Source organism: Zootoca vivipara, chromosome 8, assembly GCF_965207765.1.
Source record: "Zootoca vivipara chromosome 8, rZooViv2.hap1.1, whole genome shotgun sequence".
Lineage (NCBI taxonomy): Eukaryota > Metazoa > Chordata > Lepidosauria > Squamata > Lacertidae > Zootoca > Zootoca vivipara.
The window spans coordinates 52,714,105-52,737,549 of NC_142591.1; the positions used below are offsets into that span (position 1 = coordinate 52,714,105).

The 23,445-nt window shown below is 39.8% G+C and overlaps 1 protein-coding gene across 6 annotated transcripts in view; it reads left to right on the plus strand.

Annotated features, from left to right (window-relative positions):
* CHD7 (chromodomain helicase DNA binding protein 7) overlaps positions 1-22,067 on the plus strand; it is a 142,727-nt gene extending 120,660 nt beyond the window's left edge. For 5 of the 6 annotated variants that reach the window (XM_088675563.1, XM_088675565.1, XM_088675566.1 and 2 more), the window contains exons 25-39: positions 4,527-4,616; positions 5,058-5,161; positions 6,486-6,615; positions 6,915-6,987; positions 7,213-7,264; positions 7,720-7,948; positions 8,101-8,309; positions 9,276-9,962; positions 10,888-11,048; positions 13,727-13,958; positions 14,286-14,725; positions 17,691-17,912; positions 18,324-18,464; positions 18,863-18,967; positions 20,202-22,067. In XM_088675563.1, the coding sequence (XP_088531689.1) occupies positions 4,527-4,616; positions 5,058-5,161; positions 6,486-6,615; positions 6,915-6,987; positions 7,213-7,264; positions 7,720-7,948; positions 8,101-8,309; positions 9,276-9,962; positions 10,888-11,048; positions 13,727-13,958; positions 14,286-14,725; positions 17,691-17,912; positions 18,324-18,464; positions 18,863-18,967; positions 20,202-21,164 (3,838 nt within the window). In that variant the 3' untranslated portion in view covers positions 21,165-22,067. The remainder of the gene's footprint in view (positions 1-4,526; positions 4,617-5,057; positions 5,162-6,485; positions 6,616-6,914; positions 6,988-7,212; positions 7,265-7,719; positions 7,949-8,100; positions 8,310-9,275; positions 9,963-10,887; positions 11,049-13,726; positions 13,959-14,285; positions 14,726-17,690; positions 17,913-18,323; positions 18,465-18,862; positions 18,968-20,201) is intronic. The other variant, XM_088675568.1, reaches the window with a different exon arrangement.
* Positions 22,068-23,445: the final 1,378 nt, after the last annotated feature.

Sequence of the window (23,445 nt, forward strand, 5' to 3'; positions counted from 1 at the left end):
TATAAATTGCTAGCTTTATTTAGCTTTCTTTGTTTTTCTAAATACTTGGTAAGATGCATTCACAAGTATACCAAATTGATTCATGGTACTCTTAAGAATGATACCGATAGTAAAAACTGGTGGCTCTAAATTCTTGGAGTGCTATAGCTTACTGCTATTCGTGTACCATGTGTATGACATTAATCCTATCATGCCACTCAAAGAAAGTATTAAGCGATGCAAAGTGTCCTATGGGTGTTTTGGGGAGAGAACAGATATAGGTTGTAATCTTACTTGGAAATGAGCGTCATTGAAATCAATAGAACTTTAAAGTAAATATGAGTGGGATCAGGCTGAGACTTTTATAAGGATTTGTTGTCTTGAGCAAAGAAAACATTTCACTTAACAACCTGATGATGAGTTCATAAAAAACCCACTGTATACAATTTAAGCAACTTGAATAAAATCCACTTGTAGCGTTCAGTGCCTGTTCAAATGTGTGTTTCTTGTAGTATAGACTTGGTGTCCTGCCCTCTTTTTTAAAAAAATTTTTTTTTATTATTTTAATATTTTAAAAAACACCGACATACAAAATACAAAAACATACAAAATACAAAAATACAAACACTCGCACAAAAATTGCGAACAGAAAAGAAAAAGAAATAAAAATAAAACTATAGACCAAACAGAAACTATATTCCATAAAATAAAATCAGTTCTTCCAATTATTCTCCCTGTAATTTATACTATTCTTATTTTATCGCACATTTATGAATACTATATCTACATATCATTTTGTTCCTTACATTGTATATCAGGTTCAGCCTAAGTCTGCTGTTAGGTGTCCTGCCCTCTTGTTGCATTACAGTATATGAAGATCTAAACCAGGGGTCAGCAAACTTTTTCAGCAGGGGGCCGGTCCACCATCCCTCGGACCTTGTGGGGGGCTGGACTATATTTTGAAAATAATAATAATGAACGAATTCCTATGCCCCACAAATAACTCAGAGATGCATTTTAAATAAAAGGACACATTCTACTCATGTAAAAACATGCTGGTTCCCGGACCGTCCACGGGCCGGATTGAGAAGGCGATTGGGCCACATCCGGCCCCCGGGCCTTAGTTTGGGGACCCTGATCTAAACTACAGATTAAAATCATTCCAATCTCACCTTTTGTAAATATTATTTCTGTAAGTGTAAAACAATGTAGTTTAGAGTTATGCAGGAAACTGTCAGAGCATCTTCTTTGCCTACTTACTATTTGCGTCTTACACTAAGAATGGTTAATTGCCATACAGAAGCAAATTAAATCCTGGAAGGGGGAAATGGAGGGTGGAGGAGGGAAAATAGCTATCCCTTTTCTAGAGTCGCTTTAATTGGTGAATAAAGAGTCTACAAATCTTAATGAAAAAGTTTGTGCTTTTATCTGCATGCTATATTTCCACAATATTAACGTGTAGTACATTCAACTGCTTAAAAATGCTGCTACTGCTCCTTAAAGTGTCTAGGTGCTGTATATAAATTATTTAGGGCAATTTCTGAAGAGGTACAGCTGATAGATGCATGCCTTGGACTTGCTTGTGTTCCTTGAACATCTCCTTCCTTATCTCCATCACCCCCCCCCCCAAAAAAAATGTATGGCAAAAGATTTCTGAAATTGAGCAGAGTTATAAAAGCAGTTTGTGATATGGCATGAAGGTTTGGCATTAAAGAAAAACAAGTCAGAAATTCCACTGGGTGAGCAGAAGCCCTCGGGCATGTCTAATGTTGCTCTTTGTATCCCAGTCATTGTGCATATTATTTATTGGGTGCCCTACTGAATAACAGATGTGGTAGTTTTTCTATATCACATCTGTAGACATTGCAAACTTGTCTTTGGATAGATGTACATTCAACCTGGTGACATGACCCTAGGTGAACTGCATCTTTTCAGCACAGAAGTAACTAATTAAGAAGTTTCTGTAGAAGTAAAGAAACTAGAAGTATAAGAAATTGTGGCAATGCTTTGTGTCCAGATACTATAATGTATGAAGCAGAACTTAACACAGCTTGCTGCTTTCAGATCCAGAAGCCCCTCAGGGTCATGGACATTTCTGCACTTTTTACAAACCCAAGAAGATAAAAGTGTGGTGGTACTCATTTTTCTGTACCATGAGTATTAATATTGTTATAAATCTATTGTAACTTGTTAGAGCTTATCAAAATTCCACAGTAGCTTGAGCAGGCCCATTCTGTGAGTAGTTGTATTTTTATCTGTGCTAAATCAGGAATGGCCATATCCTTCGGCCTGGGGTACAAGCTTTCCCTAGCCAATCTGCTCAGGGACCATCACCCACTCCTGTAATCCTTCCCCATTGGTACACTGGCTAAGGATAACCCAAGCATCTGGTTTTGGGACTGAATTGGACTTGGTCACCCTTTATCAGGAAAAGGACAGAGGAAATGTGGCCCTGTTGCTTCTGCTAGAGATCTCAGTGGCCTTTTGATACTATTGACCTTGGTGTCATACTGGACTGGCTTGGTAGGTTGCAGGTTTAAGGCACTGTATGGACCGGTTTCTATCTATAGGGAGAGTTCCAGAGAGTGAATTTAGATGACTGCACCCCTGACCCCTGGCAGCGGTACTGTGGGGTGCTACAGGTAATGTATTGTCCCCAGTGCTGTTTAACATCTATATGAAGCTGCTGACAAGCAGCCAGAATGCTGAAAGCACCCAGCTCTGTTTCTGTGTTATGCCTAAATAAGGTGTGGGTGGACATGCATGTCCTGGACTAGTGTCTGGATATATTGGTGGGCTGAGTGAGGTCCAGTGAGCTGAAGTTGAATTGTGATAAGGTGGAGGTCCTTTGAGTAAGTGATCCCCAGCTCTGGAAATTAGGTATATTGCCTGTTCTGAACAGGGTTCCTCTCTCCTTGAAGGCATCGGTATGTAGTCTGATGGGTGCTTCTTGAGCCATCATTGTCACTGAAGGCCCGAAAGAAGCCTTTTACCACCTTCAGCTGAAACATAGGTTACAGCTGTTCCTGGCTGGGGTAACTTGGACACAGTGATCCATGCAGGGCTTTTTTCATCTGGAACTCACAGGAACTCAGTTCCGGCACCTCTCAGATGGGCGCCATTGCCATTATAAAAGAACAAGGTTCACGGTGGGCTCCGGCACCTCTTTTTCTTGAAAAATAGTACTGGATCCATGCACTGGTAACCCCAGGACAGTCTAAACAAAGGTGCCTACGGTTATTAGGTGAAGTTACCTACAATGAACATGTGATACACCATTAAAAGGAATTGTTTTACCGGTAACTGCCAATCTGTTGCTGACCCAAGTTTAAACCTAAAGAACTTGGGAGGCATATTACCTGAGATTACACCTTCTTCCATATAGACCTGCCCATTCATTAAGCTATTTGTCTGATACCCTCCTACTACCTGCTGAAATCCATCCTGTGGCAACCCAGATGAGGGCTTTTTCTGTGGTAGCACTCAGTTTGTGGAATAGTATCTCTTCTTATAGAAGGCAGGCGCTAACTGTGAAATGTTTTCAGCTCTTGGTAGAAACATGGTTATTTGCCCAATCATCTTCTGGCCATTGATACCCATTTTTCAAATTGTTCTGGTTGATGTTGTATTCATGTCGTTTTAATGTTTATTTAATTAAAATGTTTTATATTATTGTTGTACACAGCCTTGCAATGTTCAATAAATGCAGCATAGAAGTATTTTAGATTAGTAAGTAATAGTTTTTCCCATTTTCAGATAGTTTTCTAGGATCATTGGGAGTGAATATAATTGTGTGTTTGGTGATAGCAATTTAATCTTTGACAGGGAACATATGATTATAGCTCCAAAACAGTTTTACAGCATGTCAGAGGTGTTACATTGTAAATCTGAACTAGGTTACATTCCATTGCCATCCAATCTAGGCAGGTGAAATAGTAGTAAATTTGGCAGAACTTTTTTTTTTTTTTGAAATCCTGTCTTTAGGAAACACTGACTTTTCCGTTCTCAGAAGCAAAAAATTGTACAATCGTAACAAGCCTGACATTCCATATTGGGGGTTTATTGTAAGGTAGTAAAACCAGATTTTATATCTCGTTTATTCCTGCAACTTCTGATGTGCTTCCAAAAATGGTATTAAGGCAGCAGCTGAGGAAATTTTATGAGATAATGAAGCAGAACAGTTACTGAAAGCCATCTGCTCAGTTGTTTACAAACTTGCTTCAATACTTCAGAGGCAGTGGTAGAGTACGTGTCTAAACTTCACAAGCTGCACTAGGTAGAACTAAATGAAATGCGCCTGGGTTGGGCTGAGCTCGATCCCTCTCTGTGCAGTCTAAGCGGTTGCCAGGCAGGCCTGTTGGAAGCCAGCAGAAAGCACCACACAGAGGTGATTATGTGCCACCATCTGTCACGCTTCAAGCCTACCATACAGCATGGCTAATCAGCCTTGGCAGGATGATGGATGAACAGCAGCAGCTGCCAAAAGCCACTGTTGGCAAACAGTCCTGAAGTTAAGAACTTTTTCCCCTCTCTGTTTTCCTCTCCAGGGTCCTGCTGCGTGTCCGCATGCTGTACTATCTGAGGCAAGAAGTTATAGGGGACCAAGCTGACAAGATCTTGGAGGGTGCTGACTCAAGGTTAGTGCAAATTTAGGTTGATATGTTGCTTTATGTGAGCTGTAACCTGTGCATATTTATTTTAGATCAGAGGAATTTAAAGATTTAGCAGTTGTATATCTGTTCAGGGCATTTTATCATTTCATGCTTTGAGTGTGGTGGGTGAGGGTGAATATAAGGTGGGTAATGGGGATTTTTCATTTCATAGTCAGGAAAAATTCACTAATACCTGCTTTGATAGGATGGGTCAGATTCTAATATTTAATATAAATATTTTAGAGAGGGAAAGTATTAATAAATATATAATATTAACACTTCTATTATTAATAACCGCTTTGGTTTTTTTCAAGTATCTTGATGCCTTGTGTAATCAAGTTTGCTCTTCCAACATTTAGCGTGAACACATTTAAATGTGATACCTAACCTTCAGAGGTATTTCCAAATGTGTAATTCTTTTTATAGTGAGGCTGATATTTGGATTCCTGAGCCATTTCATGCTGAAGTTCCTACAGACTGGTGGGATAAGGAGGCAGATAAATCCCTTTTAATTGGAGTGTTCAAGCATGGTAAGTGATGTCTCACTTCGAACAGAACTCCTTGGTAAAAGCTTTCTGTGTATATCAATATTCAGTCACAATATTAACAAGTGTAGTTCCAAAGAATTGTTGGCTTCTCGCTCCTTTTTTCCTTCTGCATTGAAAAAAAAATCTATTTGAGTTGTAAATATCAGATGCTGTTTTTAAATGTTTGCAGAACATTTCTGGAGAAAACATTACTTCCTTGGCTGTAAATAACACAAAACCATATTTGTTTAAATAATAGCCAAGTAGTATTATAGATCTCCATAAACTCTGCTTCCAGCACTGTTTCACTTGCTAACTCTGCCAGCCAGTGTCAAAGTGGACGGTGGGCTTAACCTCTGCTATTAATCTGTACAAGTGCCTCCTGGGCTTTGTTCCAAGCAATATTTCACAAATGTCAGTGCTGAGAACTCCCGGCTCCCTTGAGTGGGATGCAGCCTTGTTAACTTTGAAAGGCTGGGGATGCAGAGCTGGCATGATATATACAGTGAGCAATTCCTGATTATAATCCCAATTCTCTGGAGGTTGCAGAGGTATTCTCAGCAGCCCAGCCTGACTAAAGGGGAGAATGATGGCTTATAAAACCTTTCATGATTACAGTTTGGCTTGAGGCTCTACAGCAGTTAAGGACAGTGTGTTGTAGTACAAATCCTAATTGAATTGTGCTGTTCTGCCTATGTACAGCAGCTCTGTTTTGTGGGCTCAGCTGAGGCAAGTCTAGTCTAAAAATCATTTTCTTGCTGTGCACTGTTGGGATCTGCCATTTTCCATCTAGTCATCTTGGATGGTACGGAAAAGCAAACAGCAGTTTGAAAACCATGGAGGGAATGGTGTCATCTTACTGACATGCATCACCCTAAACCAAATAAGACAGGTTCGCTGGCCTTACGTATTTTTCCATGTATGCATTTCCAACTGTAAGTGCCAGTTTCAATAGGGCTAGTACCATTGAAAGGAAGGTGAGCTGGGGGATGTTAAATCTAGAGGTGAAAGGGTAACTAATAAAAAGCTTTATGCATGGCTACTGCTCCCATTTTTCTGCCTTTCTCACCCACTCACCCAGCCATACACTCCCTGGAAATCTTTAATGTCTCCATACTTTCCACAGGTGTATGGCACATTCTTGTTTGTAATGAAAGGAAGCAGAAATGTGGAAGTAGAACATGTCTTCACACATTCTTGTATGTAATGGGAACAGAACAGTAAAAATGCAGTTTTATCATTCTGCATCAGTATAAAAGTGTCATTCTCGTGGAGCTATTTTGTTTATACTTGTGGGTGCTTGGTGTGTTTTTCTGTCTGGGTGCAGGCTATGAGAAGTACAATTCAATGAGAGCCGACTCCACTCTCTGTTTCCTGGAACGTGTTGGTATGCCTGATGCCAAGGCCATAGCTGCTGAGCAGAGAGGAACAGATATATTAACAGATGGTGGTGATGGGTAAGGACATTATAAAAATTTAATAAACTTTACAACACTATCATAAATACTGGCCTGGCTTCACCTATTGCATCACATTTGAGGATTCTCTTTCTTGTCACAGTGTTTCCATAGATATGGTGAAGTAGTTAAAAAGCAAGTTTGGGATTCATTTTAATGGATATATAATTAGACATTAAGAAGCTTTTTTGGTCATTTAACATTGTCCCTCATGATACTGCATAATAAGCTTTGGAAGGGATTTGTTCTTTAGCTCTGATAGTTGTGTTTTCCCTTCCTCTACATTATATTTCCTGTAGGGGTGATTTTGATAGAGAAGATGAAGATCCAGAATATAAACCAACCAGGACTCCATTCAAAGATGAAATTGATGTAAGGATCTTGACATGCTAATATATATATTTTTATTAAAGTGTAATTTTTATTAATGTGTAATATTTGAAGAATGGTTATTTGAAATATTAATGTCTTATCTTGTGTAATGTTCTTGTGTGTGACAAAAAAGTTGTTTTCAGCTTTTTGAAAGGTCATTGCCTCTGCTTCCTCAAAGCTAAATTTTTGAAAAACAAATGCTGAAGTAACTCTCTTTTTCCTAAGGAATTTGCAAACTCTCCTTCTGACAAGGAAGAATCCATAGAGCTCCACACAAGTAAGCCTGGGGATGGAGAGAGGGAGAAGTGGTACTATTGCAAATATTATCTTAATGTTGATTGTAGTACACAGGGGACCAACTTTTTGTCCTTTAATTTTCAGAAAAATTAATGACTTTATATCTTTTTTGTAATAATTTGCCACTTACATATACTGTTGCTTTGTATATGCTTTGTTCGGTTTGATTACATAATGGGGTACGTGTAGTGGCAGAGCCAAAGCTATAACCATTTTGGAGAGGGATGCCCATTTTAGCTGTGTGTTGTCACCAGAATTTTACTGAGTGTGTTGTTCACAATAGTGAAGTTCAAGACATAAATTCATCTTAAGAGGACTTGAGTGTTAGATATTTGATTTGTGGGGTTTTAAGCTCAATGTGCTTTTCATATGTAGCAAATTGGCATTTGACTATGATTACGAATGTCTAATACTAGCTTTGCTAATATTCTGTAGGCAAGCACAGTGAAAGCAATGCTGATTTTGGCCAACTCTACTGGCCTAACACTTCAACCCTGACTACCCGCTTGCGCCGCCTCATTACTGCCTATCAGCGTAGCTATAAAAGGCAACAAATGAGGCAAGAAGCGCTAATGAAGACTGACCGACGCCGTCGGCGACCTCGTGAAGAAGTGAGAGCATTAGAAGCTGAAAGAGAAGCTATAATAACGGAAAAACGTCAAAAGTAAGTTTATTTAGCCTTCGTTCTCATAGAAATGAGCATCTGCTTGCAACATAGCTCATTTTCTTTGAAATAGATCCTGGTATCTGGCATCAAATTGGGGTGTGAAAAGCTCTTAGATGTGTCCTGACATGCTAATCTCTTCCTTTTTCCAGATGGACAAGAAGAGAGGAAGCAGATTTTTATCGTGTTGTGTCTACTTTTGGGGTTATTTTTGACCCTATAAAGCAGCAGTTTGATTGGAACCAGTTCAGAGCCTTTGCCAGACTTGATAAGAAGTCTGATGAAAGTTTAGAGAAGTACTTCAGCTGCTTTGTAGCTATGTGCAGGCGAGTGTGCCGAATGCCATCCAAGCCAGATGAAGGTAGGTTTGCTGATAGCCGTAACTCTAATAAATGGAAAGTTATAAACTCAGACAAGTTCCAAGCAAAGATGCAAGTGGATATTTATTTTAAATACATCTTCAATGTTTGTTTCCCCTTCACATATACTCACTCTTTTCAATTCACACACAGACGCAGGTATTCATTCAAATGTAGAAAATTTATTTAAAAAATCCTAAAGTGTGGAAGATGAAGTATTTGGATTGGGCTGTTCCTCTTGCACGAGACTCAGACAGGAGCAAAGAATTGTGGGAGGTAGATAGCACCTCATTTCCCCCCTCCTGTCTGGACGGAGCAGCTCAACCCTCCCAGCTCTCACTGTTTTGTTCTCTTGTTAGTCAGCTGAATCCTCTTTAACTCCTGTGTTTGTTGTTCTACGTTACAATCTTTCTCTTGCTTACTTGTTTGTTGGATAACTTTTCCTGTCTTTGTTGCCGTTTGTGTCCTTTTTTTGTCCACCACTGAGGTAACAAAAAAAGAGAAAGAAGTATCATACTCACTGATAGATGACTAATGCTACAGTCCACTCTTCTCTGCTTCATCTCCCCCACCAGGCCATTGGGACCTAGTGTTGACACTTCTTAAAAAAACTATTGAGCACTTGGAATGTTCACCATTATTCCATAACTTCTTAGCAACTGACCCAGTGATTTGGGGTATCTGAGTTCAAGTACAGTACTTTAAATTAGAGATCTTAGCAAGATATTTAAGTAAATGCAGGTCAGTTATTTTTAGGCTCCCCTCCCCCTTTGTTGAGTTTCTCTGCTTTGAGGGTTTAATTTGATAACCTCATTATGCAACCATAGTAAGTACCCAAAAATGTTTCTCAAAACCAGTTTTAATAAACTATTTTAAAGTCAATACAGCTTTGGATACCTTTTTATATTGTAAAATATAGTAATTTTAAAATCTTCCTAATATCTACTTATTTATCTCTTTTCCTGTAGAACCCCCTGATCTTTCTACTGTGATTGAACCAATCACTGAGGAACGTGCTTCTCGAACTTTGTATCGCATAGAGCTCTTGCGGAAAGTCCGAGAGCAGGTTCTCCATCATCCACAATTGGTGGAAAGGTTAAAACTGTGTCAGCCAAGCTTGGATCTGCCAGAGTGGTGGGAGTGTGGCAAACATGACAAAGATTTGCTGATTGGTGCTGCTAAACATGGAGTCAGCAGGACAGATTATCATATCCTGAATGACCCTGAACTTTCTTTTCTTGATTCTCATAAAAACTTTGCTCAAAACAGGAGTGGAGGTAATCTGAGTACTTTGTTAAATCCATTGGGTGTCTGCTGTAGCCAGACAGCCTCTGTTATCCCATCCACACCAGCACAAGATGAAAAGTCTGCAGAACAAGCTGAAGTTAAACTGGAAGGACCTGAGAAAACATCAGCCAAAGAGGAGTCTGATAGTAAAGAAGAGGAAGAGGCAACAGATACTGCAGTGAAAAGTGATAAGGAGGAATATGAGGCTGAGGCCGAGGCTGAGGCTGGTCCTGTTAAATGTGAAATAAAGGACATGGAATTGAGTACAGAGGTAGAGCCAAAATCTATTTCTGAGAAAGGTTCGGAAGATGATGAAGAAGAAAAACTCGATGATGATGACAAATCAGAAGAGTCATCCCAACCTGAAGGTAATCCTGAAGAAAATAAGGATTGAGTCAGAATAATATTGTCTATATTTGGTACACCATATATGCAGTCTCCCATCAGACATTTTTGAGCTGAAAGGAGATCTACCCTTAATTTTATGATTTTACTCATACCTTTGAATATGCAATTTTAGGATTGCATGAATTCAGTAGTTGTTTTTGTTTTTTTAAACTTTCTGACTTCAGAGAGCCTGTCCATATTGACTTATCTACCAAGGAAATATCTACATTTGACTAGAAAACCTTGTGCAATGCAGAAGATTTTGGAGTATGTTATAAGAACCCTGCCTGGATTTGTTTTGGCCTCATTATTTCTCTGTAAGACTTTGTTGCATCCTTGAACAACTAGTGCTGGCCTATAGCTGGATACGGCATGGGGGAGATCTGTAATTGTAGTGGGGAAGAGTTGCATAGGATGCAATTTGAAAACCAGTGTTTTAGTTGGTTCTAACAAAGCAGGTTCCTCTACAGTGCAGTATAAATGTTTTTGCTTTTAAAAAACAACAACACAGAACTGCCTCAGTTGATAGATAATCCGGAGCTGACTGCAAAACTGGACTATTATCATAGTAATAAATATGGAGCACAAAAGAGCAGATATATAGCATACTCTGTTCCAAACACCAAAGTCATGGAGCATAAGAAGAGTAATGTACAGTGTGACATGGCAAAATAGCATACTAAAGTCAGCTTGTTTAATTTGAAAAATTGCCACCCAATTGCTGCTTTTGGGATCTTCATCTCATTAACATATCAAAGAAGTACATTATCAACATGAGTGAATGATAAACATCTTTAATGTATAGAAAACTGCCCGTAAAGACTTTGTCAGATCAACACTACAATGATACTGTAAATAATAGTGGCTTACTTCTGTGACTAATTCTTAGTGATTAATATTTCTCAGCAGGAACGATTTCTCAGGGTAAGAATTTTGATGAAGAAAGCAATGCATCCCTGAGCACCGCAAGGGATGAAACGCGTGATGGATTTTATATGGAAGATGGAGACCCATCAGTAGCTCAGCTCCTTCACGAAAGAACATTTGCTTTTTCATTCTGGCCGAAGGTTGGTTCAACAGAGAACACTTCCTACCACCTGACTGTTGAAAACTGATCACTTCTGAGGAGTGATGTGCTTAATGCAGTACTTCTTACATAATGTAGTTTTTCCTCAAACTATGAAGCAGGGGTGCCTTTCAGGGGACATGAGAGAATGGTAAAGGCTTGCCAGCCTGATCACCAGTGGCTCAACTGCAACTGAGTGGCCTGCTGGGGGCATACACCCTTTCTAATATAATAACAGTAGAGGAAAGCCAAACTGACTTTTGGCTTCCTTCCCTTTCCTACTGGCTCCATTGCCACATGGATAAATTTTCTGTTGCCCCTGTGGGGCAACCTGTAGGCCAGATGTGGCCCATGGATCCTTGGGACTCTGAACTCTACTGGTAGATAGCATGGTGGGGATATTTTGGCAGGTGATAGCTGCAGGTGGAAGGATTTACTCAATATGTGCTGCCACCCCTTAAGAATCCCTCCCTGGCATAGCAAGAGGGCTGTTGGGTAAACTTTATTACCATGAAGGATGGAAAGAGATGATGGGAGGTTTAAATGTCTGTATGTATAGATGGCTGTGCAATAAATCTCCTGCCCACTCCTGTCTCACTTACCATCGTTATTCAGTGCCAAACCCATTTCCCTTGTGGTGACTCATTCAGAGGCAACCCATTCAGAATTGGCAACTTTCCTAAATTTCCAGAACAGGTTTTGGAGAAGGATGCTGAAGGAAGGGATATCCTTTTAAGTTTCTGTGTAGAGTTCTGCATGCTGCTCCTTGGATCCTGTGTATTTTGGGAGAGGGGGCAGGGGTTGGCAAGGGGGGGGGAGTACATTCAGAAGGGCGGAGCCAAGTTCAAAAATACTGGAAAACACTGACAATACAGCCTAGGGATTACATCCAGTGTAGTGCTAAGTCATTTGCAGTATACTTGTTTTGCCGGCAAATCTTTTTTTCTGGCAGTGGAATGCACAAGAGAATGCATAAGTGGGTTGCTCGTAACTTTCTTTGCACAATAGATTGCACAATCTAGTGCTTGAGTTTCCACTAGCACAACTGTTGCATTGGCTATTGTGCATTGGATATCACCATCACCATCACCATCACCATTTGATTTATATTTCACTTACATGCCACATTATTAAATCTTGCCTGTTTGCACAAATGCCCTTTACTAGTAGACAGAGAATGTTGGATGCAGCCCTGTAGGTTTAAATATTTGCCCCCTAAAAGCAATTCAGATTAGCACGGAGAAAGAGATGGAATCATACTTAATAGAACATATAAGAATATAAACTAAAATTTGGCAGGCTCTTCCTTTATGAATTGAAGGAAGTAAAATAAGGAAATACTGTAATCCTATATAGCTTGTAATATAAAACAGGAGAACATTTGTCTAGTAGAGCTATCACTTTTATTTTTGCAACAATTAAAAAAAAACATTTTACTGGACAAAATACAGCAGTGATAATTGTACTAGTTCTATATACCACTTAGGTCCTGGTTTCAGAGGGTGCTGGAGAGAAATAAAGTAGTAATAGTCTTAAGCTTCCTAATCACCATAACAGGGCCATCTGGTTTGGGGGGGTTGAAATAACCCCTGCTGTAATAGGCTTATTCCTGGGCAAAGCAAGCAGCTGGCTGCAGCTGCTGAGATCTGCTAGTGGCTTTTACACTGTTCAGGTAACTGAAGGTTGATTCTATTTATTAATCAATAGCCAATTTTCAAAAGTTGATTGTGTATGCATGTATGTATGTATGTGGGTGCATGTTTGTGTGTGTATATATCTAATATGTTTATATTGTGTTTCCACCAAATTTGTTCAAGGTGATTTACAATTATGTAGAACAATTTAAATAAATCAATATCATGCAGCAATATAAAACAATTAGTAAAACAACAGGCAGTCAAAGCAGCAGCAAAGATAACATGTTTATGATGTCATTAACCAACAACTCGGGAGAATAAAATAGTCTTCACATGGCACCAAATGACAAAAGTATGGATGGAAAGCAAATGTTTCCAGGGATGTTGTTTTGACTCCCCAGAAAGGGAAGTGATGCATCATTATTAACTAGTGAACTAAAAGACCATTAAACATATTTTGAAAATTATCCAACTAGGTTTCAAAGCCCTTTTCTCTATTCAGTAGCATTCATATTGTATTTGCCTATATTCTAAGAGGGCTTAGCTGTAATTAGAATTTTTTAATGTACACGCTTCAGTGGAACCTGAAGTGATAATGGGCGTGGAATGAAAATTGACATTTATTAGATGTCCCTAGGTTGGTGCCCGTTTCATAACATTGAACTTTATTAATAGTGACACTAATGAGGAACCACTTCCTGGGACAAAATTGCAGATGCAGCCTGTTGGCTCTGACATACCCAAGGCAAAGATGTTGAGCTACAAGAATTATACTACTAGTGGTTTAACTGATGTTTTGTTTTAGTATACGATAGCAGTAGTGAGAACTGAGAAAATGTGTGTCAGATGGCTTGCAAAAGGCTCATGCTCCTCAACATTCCCAATAATTTAAATGACAAGTGCCTGTAATATTTCTTCCAATCTGGAATTTCTGTTGCAGTTTTGTCAAGCAATGCAGCCTGTTAAGCTGTGTGTGCGTGGCCCAACTGAGCTCAAATGGCTACTTTCACATGACATTCATTATGTATTTCCCTTTCTGCAGGATCGAGTAATGATCAACCGATTAGACAACATCTGTGAAGCAGTGTTGAAAGGGAAGTGGCCAGTAAATAGACGCCAGATGTTTGATTTCCAGGGCCTTATACCTGGGTATACGCCAACAGCTGTGGACAGCCCTCTACAGAAACGGAGTTTTGCAGAGCTCTCCATGGTTGGTCAAGCCAACATCAGTGGCAATGAAGATATCACAGTCTCTCCTCAGTTGTCCAAGGCATGTTTTGTATGACAGTCATAAAGTTGCTTTTAAAGATATACAACCAGAAGGGGTCAAAACAGTAGCAGAAAAAACACCCATAGCTATAAACCTACTCTGAGAAAGATAGTAATAAATATATTAAGGTACAAAATAGGTCTGATGTTACATTTTTCATTAAGATGAAATCTGTAACTGTCTCTTCTAGTTGATCTGACAAGATGTAACTAGTTGGGCTTGTGCAACTTTTTCCATCATTTTTAAATATGTAGAAAATTGAAATAATACCAAAAAAGGAAGGGGTAGTTCATTGCTCATAATGATAATGTGTTGATTTTTCTTTAGGAAGATGCACTCAATTTGTCAGTTCCACGCCAGCGGAGGAGGAGGAGGAGAAAGATTGAAATTGAGGCTGAAAGGGCAGCCAAAAGGAGAAATCTCATGGAAATGGTTGCCCAGTTGCGAGAGTCACAGGTTGTCTCAGAAAATGGACAAGAAAAAATTGTAGACTTATCAAAGGCCTCACGAGAGGCAACAAGTTCTACCTCAACTTTTTCAGCTGTTCCTTCAAAGTTTCTATTACCTAATGTTTCCACACCAGTGTCTGATGCCTTTAAAACTCAGATGGAGTTGCTACAAGCAGGTCTTTCACGCACACCCACAAGGCATCTACTAAATGGTTCTCTAATTGATGTAGAACCACCCTTGAAAAGGAGGAGAGGAAGAAGGAAAAATGTAGAAGGGCTTGATCTGTTATTTATGAGCAACAAGCGAGCATCGTTGACAGCAGTAAGAGAGAAGACTTTTTCTTTGACGTTAATCCTGCATGATTGGCATTTTATTTCCAGATATAAAATATTCTATTTTGTATTTTCAGTTCCATATTAACATTCGGGCATGCTCCTGTTCTAATATAAAAAAGCACTGGTCAGTTGAACACAGTAAGAATAAATTCACAAAATACCTCTTAAGAACTAAACTCACTGCAAAAGAAGAATTTCATTTTAATTCACCAGATTCGCTTTGAGCTGATGTAGAATAGTAGCAGTAGCCAAAGGAGGAGCTGAGTGGATGGCAGCAGAGTCGGGGGGTGTGAGGAGAGGCACGGAGTTTACCACCAGCTCCCTAGAGATAACTCGCAGGTCTGCCAAGATGCTGCTGTTTCTGGGAGATGCTTTAACATCAAAACGATGCCCCACTGAGGCTGTGCTTCATCAGTCTGAGTAGCTGCAGCTGCTTAAGACACTCCCCAGATCAGCTCATCTTGCATTGGTGGTGCTGGGGAAAGGGAATGATATAAGCCAAGTCTTCTAGGCATGGTAGGTTGAGCCAATGGCAAGGGCAACCCCAAAGAGGTTTTTTGTTTAGTTCTCTACTTCGGAGTGCAACACAGGCTCGAGCTCACACACCTTCTAATTAATCTTATTTGGCATGGTTGTGTGATTGGGTTTTTTTTCCCCTCTGGGGAAACAAAGCTCCTCTCCCTGGACCATTACACAGGCAAGAGGCTGGAGATGGCCTGTAGAAGTGAGAGATAAAAGTTGTTCCATGCCCCTGGAGAGCAAGTCAGTTATAGCATGGACCTTGCCCATCCTGGCCTGGGTGGGAGACAGTGTGGAGTGGTTTTTGTCCCAGGTGAGAGCTGGGGGTGGGCTGCCCAGATTTTGGGGTGCTCCGGGATCCAGTTCTGTCTAGCATATGTATCCTCAGTGGCTAGGAGTGCCTGTTGCCCACTCTAGTTGGTAAGACAGCTATGATCATGAAGGCTTCACCACAGTTGTCCAAGCATTGGTAAATTGAAGATTGGATTACTATCATGTGCTCTTTGTGGGGCTACCCTTGAGGTTGGTCTGGAGGCTGTAGTGGATGCACAACATAGTAGCTGGCTGGCTTGTGGGGGTGAACTTCAACTAGCACCTTGCAAGCAGGATTTGTACTGGTTGCTAATTTGCTACCAGACCAAGTTCAAGGTGTTGATTCTGACATATAAGGCCCTAATCAGTTCAGGACCTGGTTACCTGAGAGACCACCTTAATGCTTTAATACCCAGAAGGTCTCTGCTCTGGAGTATACTGGAGAGCTTCTCCTTCAAGAGCCAAAGATATTAGAAGCCTGCTCTACAGTCACTCAGAGTAGGGCTTTTAGTGTAGCTGCCCATGCTCTGTGAAACAACATTCCTATCACTTATACAACATGTGCCAACTCTTTGCGCTTTCCAGAAGCAATTGAAGGTATTTTTGTTCCAACCAGCTTTCCCAGTTGGACAAATTGGGCCTCTGCTGTGAGTGTCTACTTTGTGTTGTTTTAATGTTTGTCTGATGTTATCTTCTGTGTTGTTTTTACTGTGTTTTAGCTGTTTGTATTGCATTTTGTACATCACTTTGAGACATATGGAAGGTGATTTAATAACAGCAACTGAAGGCTGCATGTCACAAAGGGTGGGGCCAGGGCCAAAAAGTGGGCAAGGCTTATAGCTGCCAAGTTCTCCCTTTTTTGAAGGGAAATTCCATTATGCTGAATAGGCTTCCTCGCGAGAAAAGGGAAAACTTGGCAGCTATGGCAAGGCTATGGACACATAAAATGAGCCTTCTCCAATCTTACTTTTTATATTATTTAATGCATTTGTTAGTATCTTTACATGAAAAAGTCTTCAAGCAACTTAATATAAAATACAAACAGATAAAACATTTGAAGGGCCAGAGCATTTTAAAGCAATGTACAATAAAAAAAAACCCAAAATGCCAATGTGAATAATCAGTGGCGCTATTTGCAAAGAGTGCTTCTCAAGTGGCTCTGAAGATGGTTCTGAGGGAAACACAGACTTGAAATGTCCAAATGTGGCCAAACGCTTGTGGAAATCTCTAAGAATTTCTTAAGTGTTTCCAGAGATATTTTTTTTCTGAGGGCTTGAGAATACTAAAGGAGTAGCAGGGCACAGGAGAACATGCACAGTAGCGCTGATTGTCCAAGACAATGCATGGCCATGATAGTCACAGCTGAATGACACTAGCAGATTGGTGGAGCAAAACCAAGGAGAGGGCAGGGTTTCAGAAAAGAATCTGGAAACCTGGACAGAGAAGCTCTCTGTGCTGGATCAAGCTTGTGGGCTGGTATTTCCTCACTCCTGTTATAAGGATTATAAGATGATGCACATGAATTGTTTTGAATAGTCTGTACTTTTTAAAAAGCATCTATTGACTGTGCAAACTGTATTCAAAATAGAAAATATTGTGGGTAAACTACCGATTAGCTTGAGTAATCTGTATTCTATGTAAAACTTTTGAATGCTTATGAACCTGTAGGAATTCATATTCACATATGTCCTGGCAAGTACCTCCATAGTACCTATTCAGCATGACATTTCCAGCACATGCACCCATGGGGGAAAAAACCTGCCCATTAGGGTTTCCATTTGCCATACTCTGTGTACAAAGTGTATGGCCCCACTAAGTTTAATTGTTTGATGGAAGTACAATCGTACCTTGGTAGTTGAACAGAATCCCTCCCGGAAGTCTGTTCGTCTGCCAAAATGTTGAAAGCCACAGAAGCCCCGTCAGACGTTTGGGTTCCAGAAGAATGTTTGTAAACAGGAACAATCACTTCCAGGTTTGCAGCATTTGGGAGCCAAAACGTCCGCGTTCCAGGGCATTTGGGATCCAAGGTACAACTGTATTCCCATTTTAAGTTGTATGCTTTTTGAAGCAACTCCTGTAATGTTCTCCTGAAAGTTGATATAATTGTCACTTTTCTCCAGGAGGATGCAGAAGTGACCAAAGCATTTGATGAAGAAATGGAAACCCCCCCTTTGAGAAACATTCCATCTCCTGGGCAACTGGATCCTGATACTCGCATCCCTGTCATTAATATGGAAGATGGGACCAGGCTGGTGGGAGAGGATGCTCCTAAAAACAAGGATTTAGTTGAATGGCTTAAATTGCATCCATCATACACTGTGGATATGCCAAGTTATGTACCAGTAAGTGGATGTTAATCAAGGGTGGAGGGGATTAGTCCAAAGCTTTAACTGTCTTTCAATCACTTGGGAAGATTTCCAAAAGCAATAATTCTTAATCCTTTGTCATAATTTGATTTGGATTTATTACATTTCTAGTTGCTTTTCATTCAGATGAATCCTAAAGTGGCTTATAAACAATAAATAACAATTAACATAATAGAACATAATTAATTGTTCATTCATTACATTTTTTGTTTTGTAATGACTGAAAATGAAAGATGTACAATTGTTAAAATTCTAATAATGTTTTGATCCAGTGCTGAACCTGGAAGACACTATATACATACATGCCTAGTGGGTTGAAAAGTTACTTGTATAGATGAGATAATAAAACTCCCCAAGTAATGCACTGTGCTTTTCCTCCTCTCTTAGAAGAGTGCAGATGTGCTGTTTTCCCCATTTCAGAAACCGAAGCAGAAACGGCACAGATGTCGAAACCCTAATAAACTGGATATAAACACCTTAACTGGAGAAGAGAGGGTCCCTGTTGTAAATAAGAGAAATGGCAAGAAGGTAGTGCTTTTCCTAGTTTGCTCTAACTCCAAATTCTGTTTTAGACCAGCACTTGCATTTTTAGGAGGATGCTTAACGATTGTAACCTTTAATTGTACAATAAAAATTATATAGTAATAATGATAATACCTTTAATAAGTTGACTTAATAGGTTGATGGAAGTTCTATAGATTTCGTCACTTTGTTCAAAGTAGTATCCTGAATTTTGAGTTGCAGAAATCTTAGGATATTTGGCAAATACTTTTTCCACACTTAGTGCATGGTTGAGTTGAACTTTTGCCATGTTTTGCTTACCAGCTCTGTAATTGTTCTCTAAGAATAAATATACTTTTGATAAGTGGCATATAAAGTATGTACTAGTAAGTTTTTGTTAATGAAACATAAATATGTTTTATTAGATGGGTGGAGCTATGGCCCCTCCAATGAAGGACCTGCCAAGATGGCTAGAAGAAAACCCTGAATTTGCTGTTGCTCCAGATTGGACTGACATCGTTAAACAATCTGTAAGGAGAAGCTATATTTCTGAATAGATTTTGCTTTTCATTTTTAACTGTTTTTAGTGTCTTATGATCTATATACTTTAAGAACATGTTATGTGGCTTTATCCTGTCTTCCTCTCTGAAGCAGGATGGAGAAATATTTCCAGCCAGCGGGCCAGATCCTTAAGTTCCCCAACAGTCATTTTGACTGTCACCTACCTGTCAATCAGCTAACATCACAATGGTGGCACGTAAAGTGTTTTCTTTGCCTGTACAAATTGTCTGCACTTGCAGAGCTCTGTGCCTTTGCCAGCACTGGTGAACATGGTGGTACTTGGAAAGGCACAGGGCTTTATAAGCACTAACAACCAGCTGATCGGCAGTACCTGCAAACACAGCTTTTGAGAGGGAGCCACCTCTTTACCTGCCCTATATCTTACATGATATACAGCATCATATGTACGGCGGGTGGACGGGTGTGGCTTGTCTGAAACAGCCTTGCAGGTCAAATGGGGAGGCCTGCTGGGTCCATTTAAGTTGACAGCCCAGAAGTTCCCAACCACTGCTGTGAAATGGTAGCTACCTGCTTTGGTGGACATTTGTAACTGCTTCATTATTAGTGTACGACTGTCTTAGGAATACCTATTAAATACAAGATTAATACACAATTGATTATGGAATAAAACCTTCCATGATCGTAATAAAACTTTTGATTAAGTATGTAGACTGCCTTGTTTGAGTTCTGTGAGGAATTTCCCTGTTCTCAACCTCAGGCATTGGACATGGTGTGTACAGAGGCATTCTGTTTCTTTAAACATAGACGCCTAGTACTTGTCAGACAAAGGACCACATCATGTTTAATTTGCTTCGGATTTTGCAAGGCTTTATAAATCTGGTGCGTTTATTGTATCAGATTTCTTTGGAAGTCTCGTCTTCTGAGCATTACCTACTGTTTCTGGTTTTGGTTGGTTTTTTCTTACCTTTGTTTTGTTTACTATATCATGTTGGTGATGTTGAAGGGAGAGCTTAATTTCTGGACAATGCTCAAATATATGATCTGGCCTTTAATGGGAAGAGGGAAAGGACTGTGCTTTGTGAACAAGATCTAATTGGCAGCATACCTGTTCTTTTCCTTGCCCTTGGGACTGTACACTCTGCTTTGTCGGGTGAGCCGCCCTACATGAAATTCTAAATCGGTAGGCGTCCCCCATAGGTAGAAGCGTAACGGCATGGAATGTTCTTTCTTCCCCATCTGCAGGGTTTTGTTCCAGAGTCCATGTTTGACCGTCTTCTCACAGGACCTGTTGTGCGAGAAGAGGGAGCAAGCAGAAGAGGGAGAAGGCCAAAAAGCGAAATTGCCAAAGCAGCTGCAGCAGCTGCTGCTGTAGCTTCAACTTCGGGAATTAACCCACTGCTGATGAACAGTCTGTTCGCTGGAATGGATCTCACGAGCCTTCAGAATTTGCAGAACCTACAGTCTCTCCAGCTTGCAGGTCTCATGGGCTTCCCTCCAGGACTAGCGACAGCTGCCGCCGCTGCTGCTGCTGCTGCTGGGGGTGATTCTAAAAATCCAGCTGCCATGCTGCCTCTGATGTTGCCAGGTATGGCAGGGTTGCCCAACATGTTTGGACTCAGTGGATTGTTGAATAACCCAATTACAGCTGCTTCTGGAAACACCACTATGGCTTCCAGTCAAGGAGAAACTTCTGAAGATGGCACTTCAAAAGTAGAAGAAAAGAAGACTGAGAATGAAGAGGAGAACAAAGACTCCGAGAAAAGCACAGACACTGTTTCTGCTACTGACTCCGCAAATGGATCTGTCAGTGTAACTGCTGCCGCTGCTGCAGCCGCCGCCACCACCACCACCACTGGATTGCCTGCCAACCCTCTGACCTTCAATCCTTTCCTTCTGTCCACCATGGCTCCTGGTCTGTTCTATCCTTCTATGTTTCTACCTCCAGGACTGGGAGGATTGACACTACCTGGTTTCCCAGCATTAGCAGGACTTCAGAATGCAGTGGGCTCCAGTGAAGTGAAGGTTACTGATAAAACTGAAGGAGCTGCCTTTAAAGATGAAGAAAATCTAGAGGGCAGTGATGCAGAGGAGAGCCTTGATAAAACTGCAGATTCCTCTGCTTTAGAAGATGAAATAGCACAGGGTGAAGAATTAGACTCGCTTGATGGGGGGGATGAATTAGAAAACAATGAAAATGATGAGTAAACAGTACCAGTTACTGTTCAAGTGTTTTAAACTTTTGACAAGTGGTAGTCCTACTGTTTACACTCACAGTTAATGTCCATAATTAGTTTTTATAAGCTGTTCTGTAACATAGTGTAGCAAACAAAAAAGTTCAAGTCATGTTATACAGATGTGTCAAAAGGTATCTTGGTCATTAAGTATTGTGCAGTGCATTATTTATTATCCCTAGGAGAGATGAAATTGAAAGGTGATCATGTCTTTTTAAGGAAATTGACATAATGCTCTGCTTTTTTTTCCCTTTTGGTACCATTGGTATTATAAAAGCAGCAATTTGTAATAGAGTGGCACTAAATAGAAGGAAGTGCTGCTTAAAAGGAAGTATGAAGTTATATATTTAATTTTTTATTTTTATTCTTTGCTGTGAAAGTCAAGATGAATTTTACCACACATATCATACTCGGGCATCATTTTGACTGTATGGGGGTTCCCTTGCGCATGTACACATACACACATTCTCTGACAATCTCCATGATAGTGTGAATGTCTCTCTGTCTTGAGACACAGCAATAATAAGGCAGCTGTTGAATGTGAAGAGTACCTTTTGAAAATTACCCACTGAAAAGGTTCTTGCAGGATAAAACTACAGTTAAATCGTCTCGTGATCTTGTAATGCACTGGTAAAAAAATAAAAATTAAAATCAGGTACCTTTTTGAATTAAAGGACTTTGTTACTTTAGCCACAAAGCTAAACAGATTACCTCAACTCTAAACTAGCCTTGAAGTTTACAGACATGACTTTGTAAATGTATTTGTTTTTCTTCGTTGTGATGTCTTTTTTCCCTTGGAAACTGCTATCATGTAAGATAAGATGTAAATTGCTGCCAACTGTAGTAATGATGCTTTTAATAAAAGTGACTCATGATATGCAGAGATGTAATTTATAGAATGTAGTGATTAGGGAAATCACAACTGGTGTTTACTATTTTTTGTATTCTCAATAGAAGCAAATATATAATTGTGTTTCTTTTTTGGTACATTTTTTTAAAACTATATCTTCCTTTGCCAGCTTTTTCTGCCCCTAAATATACTGAATTGGTAGGTTGTGAGAAATAGACAAGAAGAAAAATCCTGAATTATGTTCATATTATTCCACTCTAGCTAAAGCTTCAGAAAGACGCACAAAACCCTGCATTACTCTCTCAAAAGGGCTTGTAAGACTAGGAATACTTTCAAATGTGTTCAGCGTGTGATAATGTGGTACATTAAAGAACAAAAGGGTAAAAGAGAAATGAGGCTTTGATAGGCACAATATCTAGGTCATTTATCCTTGGTTAATGGGTAGAAAAACACAATGCTGTAGTTTGAGCAGAGGACATAAAGGCTCTGTGGTTTCCTGTAGACCAGAGCCTGTGATGCCAGAAACCACTGTCAAACAACCTACAGGAAACTACAACTGACCCACTTTAAAGAAAACTTAAGCTGCTTCTGGCAAGCTTCTGATTTGTAACTTCATATGACCTTTGATAATGTATCAATTGAGAGCTATTGTTTTCATTGTACTGTGTCGCCAGGATGAGCACACAGCAACCCTGACATAAAGTTAAAGGGTGAGGCACTTCACTGTGGAGGGTGAAAAGCTGGATCTGCTGGGTGCAGAGCTCTCTTTAGAGAAATACTTCAAGCACAATGCTGTTGGTGTACTCCAGAATGCACTAACAGTTGATAGAGAGAAATCTCAAATAATTTATGAAGCTCGTTTGTACATTTGTCGAGCTGCTGTGCAGCGCCCAATAATGCAAACTTAAAGTGACCTTTATTCTAAGGTCCAGTTCAGTTAAAAGCACATGCATATGATGAAAGGGAGGGCAGAATGTGGGAAAGAGGAGTCTCTGTGAACAATGAAAACAAATATAGTAATGAACAGTTGCAAAGTGAATATTGTGTGAATGAAAGATGTGCACCGTTTGAATTAGTGAAGATCAAAATGTCTTGTTACCTCCACTTTAATAGATCATAGAGAGCTAATAGAGGTCAGGAAAGATTTTTTTTCCTGTACACATTATTGCACAGTTGACTGAATGCATTATTCTTTCCTGTCAAGCCTCACATATGGAGCCGATCATAAAAATCTAGAAACCAACTTGGAGGGGCCATCAATCTGATCAAGAGTGGCATGTCCTGTGTGTGCATTCATATTATCAGCTTGTTAAATTTTTCACTTTTTTAATGACTCATTTTCAACAAACTCTGGAATTTATTGTAAAAGTACCACTGTGAAAGATTCTTTGTCTCTATTCCTAGT